Source organism: Engystomops pustulosus, chromosome 6, assembly GCF_040894005.1.
Source record: "Engystomops pustulosus chromosome 6, aEngPut4.maternal, whole genome shotgun sequence".
NCBI classification, from domain to species: domain Eukaryota; kingdom Metazoa; phylum Chordata; class Amphibia; order Anura; family Leptodactylidae; genus Engystomops; species Engystomops pustulosus.
Window position 1 is genome coordinate 23,638,784 of NC_092416.1, and position 24,746 is coordinate 23,663,529.

General features: G+C 40.9%; 1 protein-coding gene across 1 annotated transcript in view; it reads right to left on the bottom strand.

Moving 5' to 3' along the window:
• The window catches only part of LOC140065875 (uncharacterized), a 40,316-nt gene extending 18,735 nt beyond the window's left edge, over positions 1-21,581 (bottom strand). The window contains exons 1-10 of the mRNA XM_072113435.1: positions 21,512-21,581; positions 19,780-19,833; positions 18,528-18,554; positions 17,108-17,143; positions 16,236-16,271; positions 11,721-11,747; positions 9,477-9,512; positions 7,595-7,612; positions 4,130-4,180; positions 3,442-3,480 (exon numbers count right to left, since the gene is read on the bottom strand). Coding sequence (XP_071969536.1) covers positions 3,442-3,480; positions 4,130-4,180; positions 7,595-7,612; positions 9,477-9,512; positions 11,721-11,747; positions 16,236-16,271; positions 17,108-17,143; positions 18,528-18,554; positions 19,780-19,831 — 322 coding nt within the window. The 5' untranslated portion in view covers positions 19,832-19,833; positions 21,512-21,581. The remainder of the gene's footprint in view (positions 1-3,441; positions 3,481-4,129; positions 4,181-7,594; positions 7,613-9,476; positions 9,513-11,720; positions 11,748-16,235; positions 16,272-17,107; positions 17,144-18,527; positions 18,555-19,779; positions 19,834-21,511) is intronic.
• Between the last annotated feature and the right edge of the window lie 3,165 nt (positions 21,582-24,746).

Below are 24,746 nucleotides of genomic sequence, written 5' to 3' on the forward strand. Positions count from 1 at the left end.
TAGAATGTGCCATATTCATGCGATTAGGCGCATATTTTGGTGCACAATGGGTTTTATTTACTAAGGGTCACACTACTCACTTTTGGCGGACTTTGCACCTTTTTCAGGGATTGCACGGCTTGCACAGGTATTTAACAGGTGTCGCACAAGATTTTGGTGCAGCTGTGCTGGCTTCCATGCAGCATGAATTGGGGGATGTGCCATCAGACGATCCGGACTAATTCGCACTGAGTGCAGGATATTAGTGAATCGCGACACAGGCTCGTTCTGGCAGGTGCGACTTTTGACTTTTAGTTGCAAATGTCTCAAATCCAAATGGACACAAGCCATGTGAGGGGTTATATACAGGAGAGGATACAAGCCATGTGAGGAAATTATATACAGGAGAGGATACAAGCCATGTGAGGAAATTATATACAGGAGAGGATACAAGCCATGTGAGGGTTATATACAGAAGAGGATACAAGCCATGTGAGAGGTTATATACAGGAGAGGACACAAGCCATGTGAGGGGTTATATACAGGAGAGGATACAAGCCATGTGATGAAATTATATACATGAGAGGATACAAGCCATGTGAGGGGTTATATACAGGAGAGGATACAAGCCATGTGAGGAAATTATATACAGGAGAGGATACAAGCCATGTGAGGGTTATATACAGAAGAGGATACAAGCCATGTGAGAGGTTATATACAGGAGAGGACACAAGCCATGTGAGGGGTTATATACAGGAGAGGATACAAGCCATGTGATGAAATTATATACAGGAGAGGATACAAGCCATGTGAGGGGTTATATACAGGAGAGGATACAAGTCATGTGAGGGGGTTATATACAGGAGAAGATACAAGCCATGTGAGGGGTTATATACAGGAGAGGACACAAGCCATGTCAGGGGTTATATACAGGAGAGGACACAAGCCATGTCAGGGGTTATAAACAGGAGAGGATACAAGCCATGTGAGGGGTTATATACAGGAGAGGACACAAGCCATGTGAGGGGGTTATATACAAGAGAGGACACAAGCCATGTGAGGGGTTATATACAGGAGAGGACACAAGCCATGTGAGGGGTTATATACAGGAGAGGACACAAGCCATGTGAGGAAATTATATACAGGAGAGGATACAAGCCTTGTGAGGAGTTATATACAGGAGAGGATACAAGCCTTGTGAAGGGGTTATATATAGGAGAGGACACAAGCTATGTGAGGGGGTTATATATAGGAGAGGACACAAGCCACATGAGGGGATATATACAGGAAAGGATACAAGCCATGTGAGGGGGTTATATGCAGGAGAGGATACAAGCCACGTGAGGGGTTATATACAGGAAAGGATACAAGCCATGTGAGGGGGTTATATGCAGGAGAGGATACAAGCCATGTGAGGAGTCATATGCTGTAGTGGACTCTACTGTAAATTTTGGATTTGAGGCCATGGTCTACATTTTTAAATCCCTCTAGTCACACCCCAGGGAGATGACGACATCTGGGGCTGCAGTCACACGTGACATAAATGCATACATTTTCAATCGCATCACAACAGCTGAGAAGAGGAGATTTGCCTAATTGCATTACTGTCAACATTTACAAAATGCATTTGTTAACACGATGTTAATGCCCACGTTAACATAGCATTGATAGATGCATTTGTTAACACGTTGTTAACATATGTTAATATTTCAATAATGCGTGTGTTTTGTAAACACCATGTTAACAGCCATTTAATAAGCAAATCTGCTCTTCTCCACTGTTGTGATGTGTTTGAAAATGCTTATGTTAATGCCACATATGACTTCTCCCTTAGAAGTAACCAATAAATTTCTAAAACATTAATGCAAAAATTAAAAAAAAAAACACCAAAAAAGCAGCCAAAACTTTCAATACCCAGCAGGTTTATGTGCTTTAAAGCATGGGAAATAATACTAATTTACATGTTAAAACAAGGTCCATGAAAAAAAAAATCCTTCCTCTGCACCTGCCCTGGACCAGGTGCAGATTTGCACCTAAAAAGTCACGAAAAAATATGCAAAAAACTGAACAGAAGTGAAAAGTCACAACGAACATCTGGAAAAAAAGATACATAAGGCACAAGGTGCAAACAGAGGTCTACATGAAAAACAACAGCAAAAGTCGCTGTGAATAGTCGCAAAAACGACAAAAGAAGAGACAATTAAACGAGCAGAAATAAAGATACTTGTCCCCATAGACTCACTTATTGATTTTAGGTAACAAAATGGAATTGAACATAGGCAACCAAGTCAAAGACAAATTGTAATGATAGATCTCCCCCAATGAGTGCAGCAACCCAAAAAATGTAGGGGATGTGTCATTTGGAACGTGCAGTGAAAGCCGCGAAAACTACGTCCATAAAAATTTGCGCATCTGCATTTTTTTCATCAATGTCACTACATTTGGAGCTTTATTTCAGCTCCCCTATACATTACATGGTATTATCCACTAGGAATTACATATTCTCCTACAGATAATGAGCCTCATACAGATCTGTACATGGAAACATCAAACTCAATACAAAGTTCTGACTTGTAGAAGGAGGGGAGGAAAGCAGGAAAACACAAAAACAATAAAGACATCCAAAAAAAACCGATCAAGGCAGTTTCATCGCAGGATATATTATATTTAGGACAGCAAAATATATAATCAATGGAGCACATTTACTTACCCGGTCTTGTCGCGATCCCTGATCCAGACAGTCCGACGAAGATGAAGTCCGTTGCGATTCACCAAGATCGTGCGCCCAAGATCCTACATGTGTTTGCTTCCCGCTGAGGTCCGCCGGACCTGTATGTGAGTGCATGGCTTGCGACACAATTTGAGATGTTAAATCCCGTGCGTTGTCCGAATCCGTCGGATCATCCGACGGCCCGCCCCCCGATTTGTGTCGCATGAAAGCTGGCGCCGATGCGCCAAAATCCGTTCACGTGCACCAAAAACCCCAAGTAATGCGGCGCAAAACAGAAAAATTCGGGAAACCAGACAGAAATGGGTTATGCAAACCTTAGTAAATGTGCCCCAATGGGGCTCATTCACTAAGGGTCCGAACGCCGCACTTTCGTTGGGTTTCCCGAATATTTCCAACTTGCGCCGGATTGCCCTGGGATTTTGGCGCACGCGCCGGCTTTCACGCAACAGAAATCTGGGGATGTAGCCATCGGACAAGCGACGGTTTCGGAAAAAACACGGAATTTAAAAAAAAATTTGTTTCGCAAGATCAGCATTTACATGCACCGGGACGAAGAAGGTGAACTCCGGCTGATCTCGGCGCAGCAGCGACACCTGGTGGATATCGGGTGCACGACCTTAGTGAATCCCGGCAGACCCACATCAGCGCCGGACAATGCGTCGCGGGATCGCGACTGGACCAGGTAAGTAAATGTCCCCCCATGTGTCCTTAAATTAGATGGTGCCCCCTACCTGACTGCACTGGTGCCTCAACACTCGTTTGAGTTTCTGCTGTTTGAAACAAAAAGAGAGAAATTGATATAATTTCTTAATATTATGTAATTGTTTATTTAGAATGCAGACAGCAGGTTTTACTGGAAGACTCTTGGTTTGTTCTCAGAGATCCCAAATTATTTCCCAATAATATAAATGGCCCAAGTTAAGACTATAATATAATATAAATTGACTATATCACATTGCAGTTATCAACTGTATAGAATCGCTGGGAAATTTAAATATTAAAGGGGTTGTCCGAGACTAATTAAAAAAACAAAGGGTGCTGTCACTCCGGTCTGTGCTCCATGTAAACAAACACGGCCGCGGGAGCAGCGCTCGATTCAGCTTCCGGCCGGACCAGACAACCATCCATCCCGCATATACAATGCTGTGAATAGGGACGCGTGGGCGTGGCTGACCATGGCCGTCCGGAAGCTGAGTCCAGCACTGCTCCTGCGGCCATGCTTATTTACATGGCCCGGAGCAACAGCAGCGTGGGACACCCGAGGACGCCGCAAGGTAAGCACATCTTTATTTTTTTAAGCAGCCCCCTCCTTTGGCCATTTTTGTTTTTTTAATTAGTCTCAGACAACCCCTTTAAGTTATCACACATTAGACATCATCTACCCAGAAAGTTTGGGTAACATAAACTTATTTTACTTACTACTCAGCCAACTCTTGTCATATGATACCCAAACTGATACAGATAATCCTCCTGTAATAATAAACAACCAAACATGTCTGTCCTCCAAGGCCATTATTTACACTATTACATTATTTCATAAAAAATTTCATTTCATTTCTCAAAATCCTAGCTAGGTTGGTTGAAAGTAAAAGTAATTCCAAACAGTTCTTTTCAAATATACTGTATAAGTGACAAGAAAGTGAAAATGAAGAGTGTGTAACCTCTGAGGAATAACCTGGGGGTCACTGTAGAAGGAGATGTGGATAGGGGCAATCTACTGAACATCACCTCCTTCACTGTCTTTACACAGGAGAATCCCATGGTGCTTAAATCAGGAAAAAGTTCAATACCACCAGAAAACTACTAAAATAGACAAAGCACTGGGCCCAGATGGCATATACCACTAGGTACGTAACGAACTATGTACTCTGATAGATAAACCACTGTTTTTAATATTTGAAGATTCAATAAGGACAGGTTCTGTTCCAAAGGACTGGCCAATATACAAAAAGTGATCCTGGAAACTACAGACCTGTGAGTCTAACATTGTTTGTGAAGGAAATATTTGAGGGGTTTGTTAGAGATGTTATCCTGGAGTATCTCACTGTACAAAAACCTATAACCCAGCAACAGCTCATCTAAGGCTTCTATGAGGAGGTAAGTTCTAGACTTGACCTGGGAGAGGCTGTGGATGTAGTGTATCTGGACTTTTCCAAGGCATTTGATACAGTGTTTCATAAAAGATGGATTCACAAAATGAAACCGCTGGAACTAGGGGATAATCTGTTTTTGGTCAGCAAAAAGGCTTAGTCAAAAAGATAAGAGGCTCATCATTAATTGCACATTGTCAGATTGGGTTGAATTACCAGTGGGGACCACAGGGATCAGTATTGGGGCCAGTTCATTTTTATATTTTATTAATGACCTCCTAGAGGGTTTAAAAGGACTTGTCAACAAAAAAAATGCTACTAAAGTAAGCAGCTCCTAGCGCTACCCCATTTTTAGCAGTGTTAAACTTCTAGCTTTATTGGAACCCTCCAATAACGCTAGCAGACACTGCAGCGCCATAGCCTCAGAACACTGGACCAAGCTTATAGCGGTCTGGCATATTCATAAGGGGGCGGTCCGAGGCACTGCTTCTTCCCCGGACTGCCCCTCCCATACCAGAGGCCGGCAGTGACTGCCAGGCTTCAAGCAGCAGTCACCGCCTCCATTTTTTGTCTTATAGGATATATACTATCATAAAATAAAGGGTGATTTTACATTTTTATTTTTAAAGGGGTGGGGTATTTTAGTGAGTTGGTGTTTATTTTTGTTTTAGTTTTTTAATATCATTTTTTGGGGGGTGTTTTTTTTTAATTACTTTGCATTAAGGAAATGCATTAATTATCCTCTGAGGCATAACCTTGACGAGGAAAGGGCCAATTTATCGATTGTGGCCTTCTCCTCTGTCTTTAACCACAAAAATTCCATGGCGGATGACAAAAAGCATTTGATCACAAAAAGTGATCAAAAAGCTTTTTATACCTAGGCCTGTGACCAGTGTGCAACCTCTACACCTAGATGAGAGGAGGTTCTACCACAACCATAGACAGTGGGCATCCTCTACACCAGTGATGGCGAACCTTTTAGAGACCGAGTGCCCAAACATCAACAAAGACCCGCTTATTTATCGCAAAGTGCCAACACAGAAATATAATTTGTGATTTATACTCCCTTCTCTGTCACAGTTTTCATTGATACCAGCACCCTCAGGATTAATATAGCAGAAAATAGTCCCAGGTAGCGCTGTCACTTTAAAATACCTCTGTGCACAGCAAGTCCTGGGCTGTCTGGGACTGCAGGAAGATACCTGGAGTCATCTCTGATGATGGCCTGAGTGCCCACAGAAAGGGCTCTGAGTGCCACCTCTGGCACCAGTGCCATAGGTTAGCCATCACTGCTCTACACCTAGAGGAGAGGTGGTTCTACCATCACCATAGACAGGGGGCATCCTCTACACCTAGAGGAGAGGTAGTTCTACCATCAACATAGACAGGGGAATCCTCTACACCTAGAGGAGAGGAGGTTCTACCATCACCATAGACAGGGGGCATCCACTACACCTAGAGGAGAGGAGGTTCTACCATCAACATAGACAGGGGCATCCTCTACACCTAGAGGAGAGGAGGTTCTACCATAACCATAGACAGGGGGCATCCTCTACACCTAGAGGAGAGGAGGTTCTACCATCAACATAGACAGGGGCATCCTCTACACCTAGAGGAGAGGAGGTTCTACCATCACCATAGACAGGGGCATCCTCTACACCTAGAGGAGAGGAGGTTCTACCACAACTATAGACAGGGGGCATCCTCTACACCTAGAGGAGAGGTAGTTCTACCATCACCATAGACAGCGGACATCATCTACATTTAGAGTAGAAGAAGTTCTACCATCACCATAGACAGTGGACATCATCTACACCTAGAGGAGAGGAAGCTTAACCATCAGTATAGACAGGAGGCATCCTCTGCACCTAGAGGAGAGGCAATTCTATCATCACCATAGACAGGGTCATCATCTACACCTAGAGGAGAGGCAGTTCTACCATCAACATAGACAGGATCATTATCTACACCTAAAGGAGAGGCAGTCCTACCATCACCATAGACAGGGGACATCCTCTACACCTAGAGGAGAGGAGGTTCTACCATCACCATAGACAGGGGACATCCTCTACACCTAGTGGAGAGGAGGTATTACCATCACCATAGACAGGGGGCATCCTCTAGACCTAGAGGAGAGGCCATTCTATCATCAGCATATCAATTAGACATATCTACACCTAAAGGGGAGGCAATTATACCATCATCATAGACAGGGTCATCATCTACACCTAGAGGAGAGGCAGTTCTACCATCACCATAGACAGGGGGCATCCTCTTCTCTTAGCGAAAAGACAATTCTACCATCACTATAGACAGAGGACATCATCTACATCTAAAACAAAGGTGGTTCTGCCATCGCCATAGAGATGGATTCTTGTCTGTAACAGCAGCGAGACTGTGGACCTTTCTGCTACAGGAGGTTATTTTTTTTGCGGGAGGAAATATAGTTTTTAATAGCATGATTTTGGGATTCATATGTCCTACTGCTGGATTTTTAATAACCATTTGCAGTGAATGTAACATAGAGGATGAGGATGGTCAGGTAGGTAGTTGAAGAAGATAAGGAAAGAGAGGCAGCTAGACCCTTTGATCGATCATCTCCAGGGTTGTAGTAGGACATGTTCTCTCTAGGATAATGACTACTACAACAATAATATGGAGAATGGAGTCCATGAAAGACCAACCAGGTCCTAGTGGTGGGGAATGAATCATTACATAAACAGACACCACAAAAGTTTTCCCCGAGTTTATCATCAAATCTTCAGGACAATTGAAATCTCCTAAGTACATTTACCTTCAGCGGATTCTTCACCTGAAATGAGAACAGAAGTAATTATCACTTTTGTGTATATCATGACCACATATATCACATCTTTAACTTAAATGGGTTAGCAACTATACCTCCTGTTTTTTTTAATGTGTGTGTAAGAGTTTGAGGGGGCAGGACATTAGGTAATTTCCCATAAAAAATCTAATAATAGTTAGACATTCCTGACCATAAATTGTTAATGGACAGTTAGAGATCACATGACCCTCCATCGGTGGCCATTTTGTGGTCAGGAATCTTTGGTTAATGAGGTAAAAGACAGGAGGCTTCACTTTCTATATCAAGAAAGTGGAGCAGAACTAGACCCCTTCAGGTCTAAGCCATTTTAGAGCTATAGGACCAGGCCTGATTTTTTAAATTTGCCCTGTGTCATTATAGTAGGTTAAAACTTTGTAACGCTTTAACATATCCAGGGGATTTTGAGCTTGTTTTCTTGTCACAAATTGTACTTCAAAGTAAGTAAGTGTTTAGTTATGAAAACAATGTAAATTTCTCAAAAATTTCTAAAAATACTTCATTTTCAAAGTTTAAAATGTTCAACTTTTCAGGCAGATAGTCATAGCACCCAAGTAACTGTATGACTAACATTTCCTAAATGACTGCTGTATATCGGCTTTTTATGGATCCTCTCTCTTTTTTAGGTTGTTAGTAGGTTCAGAATTGTGGGTGCAATTTTTAAATTTTTTTTGAAAATTGCAAAATCCTTTATTTAGAGGCACCTGCTCAGGTTTAAGTGGCTTTGAGAGGCCTAAATAGCAGTGAAAAATCAACTTTGAGAAGTGTGTTAACCGTTTAGATGTTTCACAGGGGTTAAAACAAAATGGAGGTGTAATTTACAAGCTTTATTTTTTTTAGACAATGTATTAATTTTGGCCAAAAAATTAACCTTTACAAAGTATTAAAAGACACAAAACTCCACAAAGTTTGATACCCAATTTCTCCCGAGTGTGAGGATTCCCCATATGTGGTGGGGCATAGAACATAAGGAGGAGCCATTTAGAGCAGATCTGCATTGTCACATTTTACAGCCTACAAAATGTTGTTTTTTTTTAAATTTGGACATATGGGTATTCTTTCTTTTGTGGATGAGATCCACTTTTCAGGTAGATCATTTCCGGGGGTTCAATAGCTAATAATCAGATTTTATTAACTCTTTCTTGGTGGTAGTTAAATTAATTCTTCTTAATTAATTCTTCTTTATGGTTTTTAGCATTTTTTCCCCGGACGCTCACCATACCATAAAAATAATGTGTTATCTTTATTTTATGGGTCATCACGATTACGTCAATAACCCATTTATATTGTTTTTTCATGGTTAACTTGTTTTGCAGAATACAGAAGTCAATGGGGCACATTTACTAAGGGGGGGGCGTGCTGTCGGCCGATCCGACTGATTGGGACTGAGCGCGGGATTTAACTTGCACCACAAAAGAGAAGGTGTACTCTGTCAGACCTCAGCGGGGAAGCGGCACATGCAGGATATCGGGCACACGATCTTTGTGAATTGCGGCACAGTGCATTATTTTCGGACAACGCACTAAAGGGGGAATGTAAGTAAATGTGCCTCAATACTCAACACTTGACTTTGCTCCAACTTACATTTCTACCACTGGGTCTACACTCATGATACCAGCCCTGACCTCAGCCCATTCCTGAAGTGTCTCCTTGCTGACCACTGGTGATACAGTATGTAACCTATACAGGAGGCGTACAACAGCTTGTGATCCGGTGGTTGTGGCATTGAAACAACTTTCCTAAATATATTAGAAATTAAAATTCTAAACTTACTAAAAGGTTGTAATTTATTATATGCACTGAAAACAGACCCTTATTATATTATTACACTCACTGTTCTTCACGCTCCATTTCATTCCATACATCTCTCCTGTAGGAATGGAAGAAAAAACATCTCACTGTTTCATTTTTTAAAAAGATATATATTATATGAATTTATCATTTTTTTATTACATGAGTTTCCCCATTTCCTTGTGAATGTTCCCTGATCATAGGGAAAGCAGAACTTCCTGGAAACTAAGTTATAGAAATGAGATCTGTTCTGCTTCTAATTCCTTTGGTCTATATCTAATATTTTGTAAAATTGTAAAAGAAAATGTTACAGATTCTGTTATTGTGTTCTGTAGGTTTGAAAATTTAAACTTTAGCTCTTTAGCCCCAGGAGACTCCATTGGTGGCAACGGCAGCAGGAACATATAATTAATCCTGTTGTAAAGACCAGGGGGCATATTTATCAGGACCTGAAGTAATCGCAAATGCTAGCTTATTGCTAGCTTTTGCAATTACTTGCCCCGATCCACCACCTTCATGCCAGTGGGGCGTGAAGGAGCGTGAAGTGGGGGGCGCGGCCGGCCGAGCAGAGGGCACGGCCGGCCGGCCGGGAGTGGGTCGGCGCAGGGCGTTACTGTCCCCGCGCCTGCGCACTCACTGCTGCCGGCGACTTTTGCTGCCGGATGCCTCTTGATGTATCGGGCTGTGAACATGAGCTGGCACATTGGGACAAAATTACTAATATTATTTACTTGGCTGGATGACATTCATTCATAGGCTTAGAGTCAAACATACTGTACAAATACATGAAAATATCAATTTCCAAATATCTAGAACACAGCTGACACATAGTATCTTTGAAGCCTTTGCCATGGACTGTTATAGTCTCTGGAGCCCTGTCAGTAACCTGATGACTGGCATCTGGCTTTGATTTACACCATCTTAGCTCTTTGAGTAACAGGCCTCAGGCAGTAGAAAGATGCTACATTGTGATTGGGCTCCGGAGTATGAGAGAGAAGACTCAGGGGGAAAGGATGTCAGGATCGGTGGTAGTAGATCCTCTGTACCACCGTGGATGATGACGTAAGCCGACACCAGGTACCGGAGTCTAAGTGGTACCAGGTTTTCACCATAGCCGCCGCAAAGAAGATTGGACCATCAGGTCGTTCCACAGGCGCAACTTTGTCCGCGGTGGCGGCCAAGGCGTAGTACAGAAACGTAAGGCAAACTCGTGAGTGGAGACAGGCAGGAGGTCGAGACAGGCAGCACAGGATCATAGTCAGGAATGTAGCAGTAGGTCAGGACAGGCAGCACGGGAGTTAGGAATTTATAACGGCAAGCAGCTGGCCAGCGCCAATTAGCGGTGCGCTGGTCCTTTAAATTTTACAGAGCTGACGCGAGCGCCCTGGGACACAGGAGCGCGCACACCGGAGCGCTGACATGGGATATGGGTCGCAGGGGCACAAATGACAAAGGATACTGGTTATCTAGACATTAGGGGGCTCATTTACTAAGGGTCCGAATCACACATTTTCGTCGGGTTTCCCGAATATTTCCGATTTGCAACGAATTCCCCTGTGATTTTGGCGCACGCAATCGGATTGTGGCGCATCGGTGCCGGCTTTCACTCGACAGAAATTGGGTGGCGTGACCATTGGAAAACCCGACAGATTCGGAAAAAACACAGCATTTAACGCAAGAATAGCACTCATATTCACCGGAACAAAGAAGGTGAACTCCGGTGGACCTTGGCACAGCAGTGACACCTGGTGGATATTGGGCGCACAACCTAAGTGAATCCCGGCAAGCTCCGAATCAATGACGGAGAACGCGCCACTGGATCACGAATGGACCGGGTAAATAAATGAGCCCCTATGTGTGTTCTCATTCAACCAAAGCATCTACAGTATATAAAAATAAACAGGACGGTTTATTTTTCATAGATGTGATTATGAAATGCCTTATGCTGAATGTCTGTATGAAATACTGTGATGGTTCTGTACAACATATGCAGGGCTGGGGGGCCACCAAGCTCGGGGTTCCACCAGTAGTGGACCTGCATAGGCTTATATGGACTGATTCATCAAGACTTATAAGCCTTGATGAGTCCATAATCATATGAAATCTTTCAAGTCTTTTATGAATTTGTTTTTTTGCCTGTAATAACACGACTTCCATAGTAAAGATATAAATTGTATCTTAAAAGATGGGGTTTCCTGAATAAGAATTGACATCTACACTTTTCAATACATATTCCATCTCATCATATCACAAAATAGTATCCTCGACATTTCTCCAGTACATTTACCTGTCATTGATTGCTCTCCATCTGCATCTGAGGACAAAAATTTATAGTGAAAATAATATCAAAATATTCCATCTGTAGACTCCTAACAGGACCTGCTGCTAAAGAGGCTCCTAAAAGTCTCACATACAGACAGATTCCTTTATAATAATAGCCGCACAAGGTGTCTTTCTAATGGGACCTTCAGTGATCAGCTCTAATCTAAGGGCCAACTAAGGAGTAAGTGTTCAATTTCCCTGCAGCGCCACCTCAGGAGATGGTCAGTATGACAATGGGACAAATGTATCAAACTTTTGGCTTGCCCTTTTTTTAATTTTGGAGACTTTACATGATGCTTGTGCTCATTTGCGACTCTTTTTGTGCATCAAAGTTCGCCAATGTCTAGTTTTCTGCAGTGTTCCCTGAGTTATCATCTGAATTCGGATGTGAAATTTGCAAATTGTGCCGTAAATTTATGGCTGCCCCTGACCAAGTGTAGAAATTAGTTCAGAATTAATTGCGAAATTTTGGAAACTGATTGCAACTTTTGTGTTAAAAAGTTGCAAATTCACTAAAAATCAAACACCACATGTATCAATAAGGAAAAACTGCTAAGAAACATCTGACCAGCAGAAAAGCCAAGAAAAGTCTAAAAAAACAGACTGATAAAGCCAGACCTGTGATACATGTGCCCCAATGTGTTCTGTGTGATGGTAGTAAAGTAACACTATTGCAAGTGTATTAGTTTATATTGCATGATCAATCAGAACCCCTAGGGTTAAGGTCTAAGTGGGCCGACAATACAAATATTTAAAGATGCTATAATTAAATATATTAATAAAGTATATCATATTTTTATAAGGCCGCTGTCCCTATAATGCTAATGTCAATAAATGAAGTCATAACATATTAGGTTTCTCCAATCTTATAAAATAGAAAAATGATTATCTCATTGGAAATTCTGTATTGGAAAAGGAAAGTCATCCAAATGTCTAAATTGATGCTTTTCTAACATTTTGACAGCAATATAAATTTGAAAGAAGTCTCCAAAGAGAAATCAATGTTGCTCCTGAAAAAATAACACCTTATAGAGAGCTCTGCACACCGAAGTATAAAACAAGCTACAGATGTTAGATTATGGCCCATGAGACAAATTTTTCTGAAAGATAGATTTTTTGGGGGGGGGGTTTTAAAAGATAAAAAAGTTACAAAAGATACAAACACAGGCGACATTGATTGCGGCATTTAAAAAGTTATCACCCACGATTGGTTCCAGCACTGATCACGGGTGTTAAATGGGGGGTTTCAGTTCCGAACCTAAAAGGAATTTTGAGGTTCACGTTCAGCTGTACTAGGCCAAACTTGAACTGTAGTGGGTCTCCTCATCCCTTATCTTGAGATATTGCACTGATTTGGCTTCAAGAAGAAATCCAGCAGAATGTACCAGTACCATAAGTAAAACGTAACTTTTAATAATTACTGATAAAATAAGTTCACAGTGAACCACAATAGTATGCACATCAACCATCTTGTCAGCAAAAACACATCAGAAAGGGAGCTCGTTCAGACCTCCAATAAGTCTCATCTGACACGGTCCCCAGTAGTACCTCATGGGCCCCATGTAAGGGCCCATGCCACTACATCTAGCCATCATACTAGTATAACTTGTATTAAACGGGCCACTGCTCGTTTTTGATTCATTTTAACCCTTTGATGTGGAGCTTTTTCAGCCATACTTAGCATCAAGACTGCATAGTCCACTACATTACTTTATTCCCCTGATGAGTGGGTCACACGACGTACAAAACGCGTAGGGAAAACATATTAGGGACTAACAGGGTCTGTAAGGGACAGTACTGGGACTGTCCTTGTCAGGGCGGGAGCAATATTGCGGGGTCAGGCTACAAAGCGATCGTAGGGCTTAATAGGTCCTGTACCTCCGGACCAGTACTGCTCGACCAGGAGACGGCGCATCGAAGACTGGTGAGATCCACCCTATTATTCCTTACTGTCCAGATTAATGTTGGCCCGTGGTTTTGAGCTGATGCACCGTGTCATGTACTATACAGGAATGCACTAAGACACAGTGGGGCAGATTTACTTACCCGGTCCGTTCGCGATCCAGCGGCGCGTTCTCTGCACTGGATTCGGGTCCGGCCGGGATTCATTAAGGCAGTTCCTCCGACGTCCACCAGGTGGCGCTGCTGCGCTGAAGTCCGCTGGAATGCCTCGAAATACACCGGCCTATCCAGGATGAAGGTGAGTGAAATTTTCGCGACACAATTTTTTAAAAAAATGCGGCTGTTTTTCCGAATACGTCGGGTTTTCGTTCGGCCACGCCCCCCGATTTCTGTTGCGTGCATACCGGCGCCGATGTGCCAAATTCCGATCGCGTGTGCCAAAAACCCGGGGCAATTCAGGTACAATCAGCGCAAATCGGAAATATTCGGGTAACACGTCGGGAAAACGCGAATCGGGCCCTTAGTAAATGACCCCCAGTGAGGTATTACTGGGGACCGTGTCAGTCAAGACTTGTTGAAGGTCTGAACGAGCTCCCTTTATGATGTGTTTTTGCTGACTAGATGGTTGATGTGCATACTATTGTGGTTCACTGTGAACTTATTTTATCAGTAATTATTAAAAGTTACGTTTTACTTATGGTACTGGTACATTCTGCTGGATTTCTTACCGATTTATGGATGTATTTTTCTTGACTTGAAAAGTGAGTTAGCCAACTAGGCAACCTTTTTCTATCTTGTTCGGATTTAGATTTGGCTTCAAGAGAAACTAAAGTTGGTTGATAGCATATGAGAATTGGTTGATAGTAGCAAGTTGTGTAAAGATGTGTGGTGCCCACAAGTATTGGGATCTACTTGTCCATAAATTGAACTCACTCCCTCAACAGACCTCCTGAGTAGTATTTGTTATTGGGGTACATTCAGACTGCCATGTGCTCGCCTGGACTGGATCACGGGTGAGTACAGGGCCGGGAGGTGAGTGCTCCTCACCCATCCTCCCTTCATAGGAAAAGGGAGCCATAGACTTTTATTGTGGCTGTGATCTGGTGCGGCCAGATCACAGTCAGAAATCTGGCCATCTGAATGAGCCCTTAGGCTGCTTCTTCCTAACAGGCATCTTCTACATTTTGAACATTGAACAACAAGTAATTTACTTTTTATTTTTTACTTGACCTTATCTTGCTTATTATCTTAAATTTAGGTTCGTCACAAACCTGTACTTCAGTTTAAAAATTGGATTTTGGCTGCACACTTAACTCAAGAATTCGATGCAGGTGCACTGGAGAGGGTCCCAATCCCATATAGTGTAAGAAAATCTTGGACTCCAGTCACACTGTATAGGTTGCAGGGAGTTTTTTATTGATACAAACTATTATACGTGACGTTTCGGTCAACAATAGACCTTTATCAAACTCTGTGGAATATAGTACAAAAAAGAAGTGCATGAGGAATGTTATATAAACACCAAAAAAGCTATTTACATATATACAAATGAGTCACAAATATATTGCGATATTGACATCAAGAGTGCATCAAAGTAAAGAGGGAGCAAACTCCAAAATAGGTATTACAATACAGCAATAGCAGTTGTCATGGAGTCACAAAAAATGTTAAAGACAAGTGGTGGTTACAGATACAATGGTCTTCATAGGTTCATGAAAGGCATATCTGGTCCAATCGTCCCTATACCGGAAGTACACTCCCACAATGACGGCTTGGGCTTTAAATAGCCGCCGCCAGCAGGAGGAGACTAGCGCCACACTCCACTAAGCGGCACAGACCGCTATTCCTTCTGGGCAGCGCTACATTGCTACAAGCATACCTCCCTTTACTGATTCTACTTTACAGACTGGTATGCTGACCTTGCATTGTATTTCCCACAGGTATTTTCTCTGAGATTGGACCAGATATGCCTTTCATGAACCTATGAAGACCATTGTATCTGTAACCACCACTTGTCTTTAACATTTTTTGTGACTCCATGACAACTGCTATTGCTGTATTGTAATACCTATTTTGGAGTTTGCTCCCTCTTTACTTTGATGCACTCTTGATGTCAATATCGCAATATATTTGTGACTCATTTGTATATATGTAAATAGCTTTTTTGGTGTTTATATAACATTCCTCATGCACTTCTTTTTTGTACTATATTCCACAGAGTTTGATAAAGGTCTATTGTTGACCGAAACGTCACGTATAATAGTTTGTATCAATAAAAAACTCCCTGCAACCTATACAGTGTGACTGGAGTCCAAGATTTTCTTAAACCTGTACTTCAGGCCCCCTTCTACATTTTGACCACTGATTCTACACTCATGATGCCAGACATGACCCCATTACTAAAGTATCTCTTGGTTGTCTCCTGTCTCCTGTAGACCAACTTTCACCTATAATGGACCAATTCAAAAGGTAGTGACCCGGTGGTCATAGCATCAACTACTTCAACTTTTTTTTAAAATCTCTTGGAGAATGAAACATCTATTAAAATCTTTAAAATGCTTTTTATGTTCATACTTACTGAACTGTATATCCCATGTTGATTTATATGTCAATCCTGTAAGAAATGAAGAAGGAAACATCACTGTTCCAGCTGCTTTTTAGAAATGAACCTTACCTTAATAGATTTTGAATGTTCTCCCCAGGGTCCCCTTGGCCTTTGTCTATGGTATTATTTATTTTGTAGAACATGTTACACAATTTGCTATTGTATTCTGTGGGGGGAGGGGATTTATCAACTGCTGGCGCCGGGTATACGGTTCAGCCTTCCAGTCATGCATCCTGACAGTTCTATGCCAGGCCCTGCCCAGACCTGGTATAAGAAATAATTAATGTGCTTTGCTGGTTGAGAGTGGCCCAATAAACACCCAGTTAAGGTGGAGATGTCATTGGTGGGGGAAGTCACAATTCCCAGCCATGTTCTTTGGAACGGCTAATAAAAAAATCCCTGGATCAAGAATTCATCTCTACAATATATTCTACAAAATGTGTCATTTGATCTTTCAGTAAAAGCATCTAGGACCCTCTTAAGCTGACTGTTAAGCTGACTTTAACAACAGGACCTCCAATGTATAAATGCATCGGGGGGGTTATCATGCACCAGTGCATGATGGAAGACATGACCCCCTGCCTTGCCTGATATATCAGGAGGCTTAGACCATCTGATGTATCTGGAGGGTGGCTGCCACATGGCAAAAGTAAGCCAAACTCTTCCTGCCATAGTGTTGTGTAAGAACCTGAGAACATTCAGCCAAAAAAATTGGCATCCGTGGCAGTTAAAACACAAATAATTCTACGAGGATCAAATAGTCTATCAGCATAAATCTTTTAGTGTTCAAGAATTGGTATCAAAATAAACATGCTGAAAAAATCCCCTAATTGTTGGGTGCTTACCCTTGTCAGCTGCAAGCTGAGCAATCTGAGAATATCCTGTAGAGATAGAGATATATTTCCAAAATGTCCTTCCTTTTATATTAAATTTATATTTTAAATTGTTCAAAATGTTTTAAATTGTTCAACGTGCATTCCCTTTTAATGAGTTTGCAATGATTAATAAGTTGCCAAAGTGTAACATAGGGAAGGGGATGATGATATGAGATAAAGACGGCTGTGCACGCGTTGTGTAGGCAAACAGAGTGCTAAGAGAGTAGTAGACATACCCGTTGTTGGCACGTCAATAGTACAGAGAAAATGGGAACAAGAAATGTCTATCATGTTAACCCCTGATCCACTAAAATGTTAGATCTAGCTAACACTAACAAAAATCATATATAACAAAATTTTGTCAGTTTATATAGTTAAAAGTAATGCATATTTGTTACATAAGAGAAGGAACAAGACAAACAACTGTAAATGTTAATACAGACAGTCATCGGGTTACGTACAAGACAAGTTCTATAGGTTTGTTCTTAAGTTTAATTTGTACATAAGTCGGAACTGTATACAGGCAGTCCCCGGGTTACATACAAGATAGGGTCTGGAGGTTTGTTCTTAAGTTGAATTTGTATGTAAGTCGAAACTGTATATTTTATAATGGAAGTTCTAGACAATTTTTTTTCTTTTGCCCCAGTGACAATTGGAGTTTAAAAATTTTTGGTGTAATTGGACCAAGAATTATCAATAAAGCTTCATTACAGACATCTTACAGCTGATCATTGCAGTCTGGGACTATAGTAAAGCATCCAGAGAGCTTCACCAGAGGTCACAGTGGGCAGAGGGGTCCGTCTGTAACTATGGGTTGTCTGTAAGTCGGGTGTCCTTAAGTAGGGGACCGCCTGTATTTTATAATTATAATCCCAGCCAAAAAATTTTTGATCCGTGTGACAAATGGATTTAAAAAAATTTTGGTTGTCATAAGAACCAGGATTAACACTAAAACCTAATTGCAGACACATTTAATAACTGTTATAGCTGTCTATTGCAGCCTGGGGCTAAAGTACAGTAAAACATCCAGAGGTCAGTTTGTAGCTAGGGGTCGTCTGTAAGTCGGGTGTTCTTAAGTTTCAGGATATTTTTTAGAAGTGTTTCATAAAAAACAAGTGAAACTCAACTTTTTATTCAAACCACAAGGGGATAAAGTTTTGAGGATAAATATCCATCTGGCATCACATTGTGAAATCAGACGAATCCTGATAAATGTCCCCCATTGAGTGTATCCTACAAGATGTGATTTCCTAAATAAGCAATGACATCTTTACATTACTCCGGTGATACATCCATAATTCCATATTCCAGCTCATTGGATCACAAAAGAGGCTCCTCGTTTTCTAACCTAAAATCTTGTACATAAATAGACATTTTCCAGCACAATTACCTGATATTGATATTTCTCCGCCAGCATCTGAGATAGAAACAGGGGAATTATATTTGTGTGAAAAAAGGATCAACATATTCCAGAAATCATACACCAGATAATATAACCCATGTAAGGACCTGTCCCCAAAGAGGCTCATAATACAAAATTATAAATCTCATAAACATAACCCATAGAAAGATGCACGATATATACTCAAGTATAAGCCGAGACCCCTAATTTTAAAACAAAAAACTGGAAAAACCTATTGACTCAATTATAAGCCGTGGGTGGGAAATGCATTGGTCACAGCCTCCCCAGTATATAGCCAGCAAGCCCCCTGTAGTATATATCCAGCCAGCCCCTGTAGTATGTAGTCTTCCATCCCCCTCTAGTATATAGCCTGCCAGCCCATGCCCCCAATATGATGCCTGTAAGTAAAAAAAAACAAACAGTGTACTTACCTTCCAACACCCCCAGGCAGGTCCTCTTCTATACAGTGATGCTCTGGCATTGGCTCTGTGTCCTCACGCGGTCCGTTGCAGGGTTCGTGACGTGAACCGCTCCCTGACATCACAGTTTGTGCCGATCCCGGCACACATAGTAGAATGTCTGCTAGTGGCTGATGTCACGAACCCTGTGAAATACGGCGTGGAGACATGGAGACAATGCCAGAGTATCGAAGAGTATAGAAGAGGACCTGCCGGACCTGCACCTTCAGTGATTATCTGTAATGTACGGGGATCCTAAATCAATTTCCCTGCAGTGCCCCCTCTGGTGATATTCGGTATGACAGTGTGTTCTATGTGAAGATGGTAGAGAATCACTATTACTTTATGAAAGACCCTAATGCATCTTTCACACAAATCTATGCTTTTTTGCAGTCATGTATTTCTGTGCCTATTTCTGTATATACATGAGGTTTTTTTTAACTATATTTGTCACTGTATCTTTTCCGGATCTGTATAAAATACGGTGGTTTGGAAAATGACGTCACTGGCTTCTCAACTCCAACATCCCTGAGTTCTACACCTTTATAGGGCATCATGTGGTGCAGAATGGTATGCAACACTTATTTTCGCATAAGCTTCTATGGGGTTTACAGAATGGAAATACAGGAGAAAATAGGCCAATATGTATATGTTTTTCTCGTTCACGGTACGGTGGGCCATGTAAATGGATGACCATATAGCATGTGATGTGTTGGTTACTAAAGTCCCCTCAGAGAAGAACTACGGCAAAATGCTCCAGAAGAAATCATGTGATCTCTCACCATAAAATACTGCAGCCAATATCCATAACTGAGAGATCCAGAGACTCCGCATTTCTGTGAAGAAAGAGAAGGAAGCAGTTTTTACACATAAGAACAGACAACAGGGAAAAGTAATAGGAGACCAAGTACTAGACTGGTAATAGCCCTAGTTATAGCCCTAGTAATAGTCCTAGTGATAGCTCTAGTAATAGTCCTAGTAATAGTCCTAGTAATAGTCCTAGTTATAGCCCTAGTAATAGTCCTAGAATTAGCCATAGTAATAGCCCTAGTAATAGCCCTAGTAATATCCCTAGTAATAGCCCTAGTAATAGTCCTAGTGATAGCTCTAGTAATAGTCCTAGTAATAGTCCTAGTAATAGTCCTAGTTATAGCCCTAGTAATAGTCCTAGAATTAGCCATAGTAATAGCCCTAGTAATAGCCCTAGTAATATCCCTAGTAATAGCCCTAGTAATAGTCCTAGTAATAGTCCTAGTAATAGTCCTAGTGATAGCTCTAGTAATAGTCCTAGTAATAGTCCTAGTAATAGTCCTAGTTATAGTCCTAGTAATAGTCCTAGAATTAGCCATAATAATAGTCCTAGTAATAGCCCTAGTAATAGTCCTAGTAATAGTCCTAGTGATAGCTCTAGTAATAGTCCTAGTAATATTCCTAGTAATAGTCCTAGTAATAGTCCTAGTGATAGCTCTAGTAATAGTCCTAGTAATATTCCCAGTAATAGTCCTAGTAATAGTCCTAGCAATAGTCCTAGTAATAGCCCTAGTTATAGTCCTAGTTATAGTCCTAGTAATAGCCCTAGTAATAGTCCTAGAATTAGCCATAGTAATAGCCCTAGTAATAGCCCTAGTAATATCCCTAGTAATAGTCCAAGTAATAGTCATAGTGATAGCTCTAGTAATAGTCCTAGTAATATTCCCAGTAATAGTCCTAGTAATAGTCCTAGTAATACTCCTACTAATAGACCTAGTAATAGACCTAGTAATAGTCCTAGTAATCACCCTAGTAATAGCCCTAGTAATAACCCTAGTAATAGCTCTAGTAATAACCTTGGTAATTTTCCTAGTAGTAGCCCTAGTAATACTTCTACTAATAGTCCTATTAATAACTCTAGTAATAGTCCTAGTAATAAACAGACCTTTTGGATGCTGCAGAGTGAGAGATAGAAATTGCTTTACTTTACTATTAAAAATACACCAGGGTCTTGAATAGGAGACTTCATTTGATTTACTAATTCAAAATGCCCTAACAAATTACTAGATATACATGCAGCACTATATAAGTTATTGGTGGTACTTAAAGGGAACCTGTCACTAGGTTTTACCCCACTAAACTACTAACCCCCTCAGGTGGGGTATAATATTTCCTTTCTAGAATTCCCTCTTTTATTTGAAATCTCACTCTTTTAGCTATTAAAATTGTTTTACACCAGTACGTCCGTATGCTTGGCTTACAATCCTTGATCTGGTGATAGATGTCCTTTAACTTACTATTTGTAATGTTTTCTTCAAATGTTTATACTATTTATTTATTCTCATAGTCATATTTGTAGATTTTTACATATTTTATATTTTAAATATTTTGAATATATTCATATTTTTGTATTTTTCCCTTATAGACAATTTAAACAATATTACAGTTGGAGAATGGTAATTGCTATTTTAAAATAATTTTTTTTTTAAATCTTTTGTTAATGTGGTAACTGCTACATGACTACATGGAAATGTCACCACTTACCTGCTCCTCGTCTTCTCCAGACTGTGACTTCGGTATAATATAAAATTTTTAGAAGACGAAAGCCAATTAAAAAAAAAAAAAAACAGCGACACCACTGTGAAAGACGCACTCAGTGCATTGTGTGGAGTCTGGCAGAAGAACAATGTGACGATTTATAGTAAGTGACTGTGAAAACCTCGTATGATAATTCACGTCTTCCTGTGGAAAATATTTCCTTTAAATCCTAATTTTCCTCTGCCCTCTATGAAGCACTTTCCTTAGTGGGTCCTGTAAAACCCTATAATAGCGGAAAGAAATACCCATCCTGTCCTTAAAGGGGTTGGCCACATATAGACATATAGGAGCAGAAGATGTGTCACTGTTTAGTGCTAGTGGTTCCAAAATAATAGTGTGTAGTACTGTCACAAAATAACAAAAACTAATGTGTAATTATGATCGAAGATTAGTAAAAAAAAACTACTTAATATCTGGCTGTACAGACCATTAAACTACATGGAAACAGATTCTTCGTGTATTGTCCAAATCTCATAATATAGTATTAATAAACAGGCTCGGGAATGGGTTACAGACTAAGGATCAGGTTACAGGCCTTAAAACTGATACAGAGTAAAGGGTAAGGAACGGGGTACAGGGTCCGTAATGGAGTACAGGGAAGTTCAGATAGAGGTTTGGGGGTCTTGATCTCATTGGATACAAAGTATAAGTACAGGTTCAGGGTTCTTAATAAAGCTGGGGATTAGCTATTTATCCACTTCCTGGACGCCGCCCTGGAAGATAACTGGCTAGGCTCTGCATAACTTAATTCGCACTGAGTTCCAGAAAGAACCACCTAGCTTTCCAGAAATACTGCAAGGCGCCTGAGAGTGTGGCTCACAAGCTCTGAAAGCTGCAACCACAACCCATTCAAAGGTTACGACTGGTGTATAATGTGAAAGTTGTGTTGGAATTGAAAATGTTCTGACAGTTTACAGTATCAAGGATTTACAACAAATATATTTAGATTTATTTATAAGAAAAAATCTATTGAAGCATTGCAGCAAAGGCAGGAGAGGGTTAACCTAATGAGGTTAGGCCCTAATGAGGTTAGGCCGAAGCTAATTTGAGTTAGTACAGCCAGGAGTCTTCTTGAAAATGATGCAACACGTTTCTCACCGCTGGATTTGGGGATCCTCTGCCTCTTCATTAAAGATCCTCTCCAGTTCCCTCAGGTTGATGAACATTGGTGGAGGCCACTTTCATGTCTCTCCAGAGATGCTCAATTGGGTTAAGTTCCGAGCTCAGATTGAGTCAGTCAGGAATGGTCACAGAGATGTTCTGAAGCCTCTGCCACTAGTTTTAACTGTGTGCTTAAGGTCATTGTCTTGTTGTAAGGTCCAGCCTGAGGTCCAGAGCATCTGGAAGAGGTTTTCATACAGTATATCTCCATACTTGGCCTCATTCATCTTTCCTTTAATTGTCATCTTGTTCCTCCCCATAGCCTGATGCTGCCCCCACCATGTGTCACTGCTGGGATTGTATTTGGCAGGTGATGATCAGCGCCTGGTTTTCTCCTCACACACCGCTTAGATTTAACACCAAAAACGTCAATCTTCGTTTTGTCAGACCAGGGCATCTTATTTCTCATAGTCTGGAAGTAGGTTTTTTTTTTTTTTTTTCAAACTGGATGCATTTTTCATATGTCTTTCACTGAGGAGAAGCTTCTATCCATAGGCCATAAAGCCCCGATGAGTGGAGGTCTGCAGTCATAGTTGACTTTGTGAAACTTTCTTCCAACTGCATCTCTGGAGTTAAGCCACAGTGATCTTCAGGTTCTTCTTTAGCACTCTCACCAAAACTCTCCAACCAAGATTGGTTATTTTGGCTGGTTGGGCAGGCCAAGGAAGAGTTGTGATTGTCTCAGACTTCTTTTTTGGAGAGGCCACTGTGATATCGGGAACCTTGAGTGCTGAAAAAATTCTTTTATAACCTTGGTCAGATCTGTTCCTTGCCACTATTCTGTCTCTGAGCACATTGGGCAGTTCCTTAGACCTCATGATTCCCATGTGCTCTGACATGCACTGTGACCTGTGAGGTCTTATCCAGACAGGTGTGTACCTTCATCAAGTCCAATTAGTTAAACACAGCTGGACTCTAGTGAAGGAGGAGAACCATAAAGGAGAATCAGAATGAAATGGACCAGCATGTGGGTTTCATATGAGTGTCACATCAAAAATATCTTCAAAAGAGCACAAAAATAACTTTTTGGATCTTACCAATTGGCTGCAATAAAAAAAGTGAAAAATTTAAAAGGGGTCTGAAAACTTTCCGTACCCACTGTATATATGTATTGACAAACCAATCAACAATTTACAGAGCCATACAGTTGAGCAACCCACATATTAATTAACATGACGCTTTTCGCACATTGCCTCCTCAGACAGATAATATCTGGGACACTATAGTATTTTGGGACACTGATCCATTTTATGGCCAGGGGCCTTTGAGATAAACCAGAATTACTATTTTGGCACATTTCCATTAGCATGGAGTGATTACAGAGAGGCCACTCTATAATATTGGTAACCGAATCAAGGACACTGACAAAATATACCGGTAAATCAATTTCTCAATAACCATACTATATTATGGATAATATGGAACCTAAAAATATCCCCAAATGGAAAATCTCTTAATTACAAAATTTGGATTAAATACCATATATACCTAACAATGACACTAAAAACACAGCATTCAAAATTCATAGAAGCATTCAGAAAAAATGGACAGTGTGACAACCAAAAACCAAAGGGAAAAATATACAGTATACGTTTTACCACCATCAGGCAAATGGTCAAGAAATTAAAAACAGAATCTTTGTCTCCAATCTCAATAATCCAAGCAAGATTTTCCTATAAAGGATAATCTGTGCAATTCCATACCAAAAGCCGTCCAACAGCATCATTATGATGGAAAAGCAGACTGAACAATCAAAAACAAAACCGACCCATTACCATAATGGTCCTTTTTGCCTATCGATTCTCTTCTGCATCAGTTCTCTTGGTTCAGATCCGTATCTTTATTTTATATGTTTGTATTGTCTAATCTGTGTCTCCATGTTTGCACTTTGGTGCAGGAAGGTAAAGTCGATCAATGGTCAACTAGGCTGGGAAATTAGGTAGGGAGAGCTGGGAAGGAGTTTTAGCCTTAGAGCTCACTGTCCTTGTCTGAACATCCAGTCCATCCGAGCCGTTCCCTC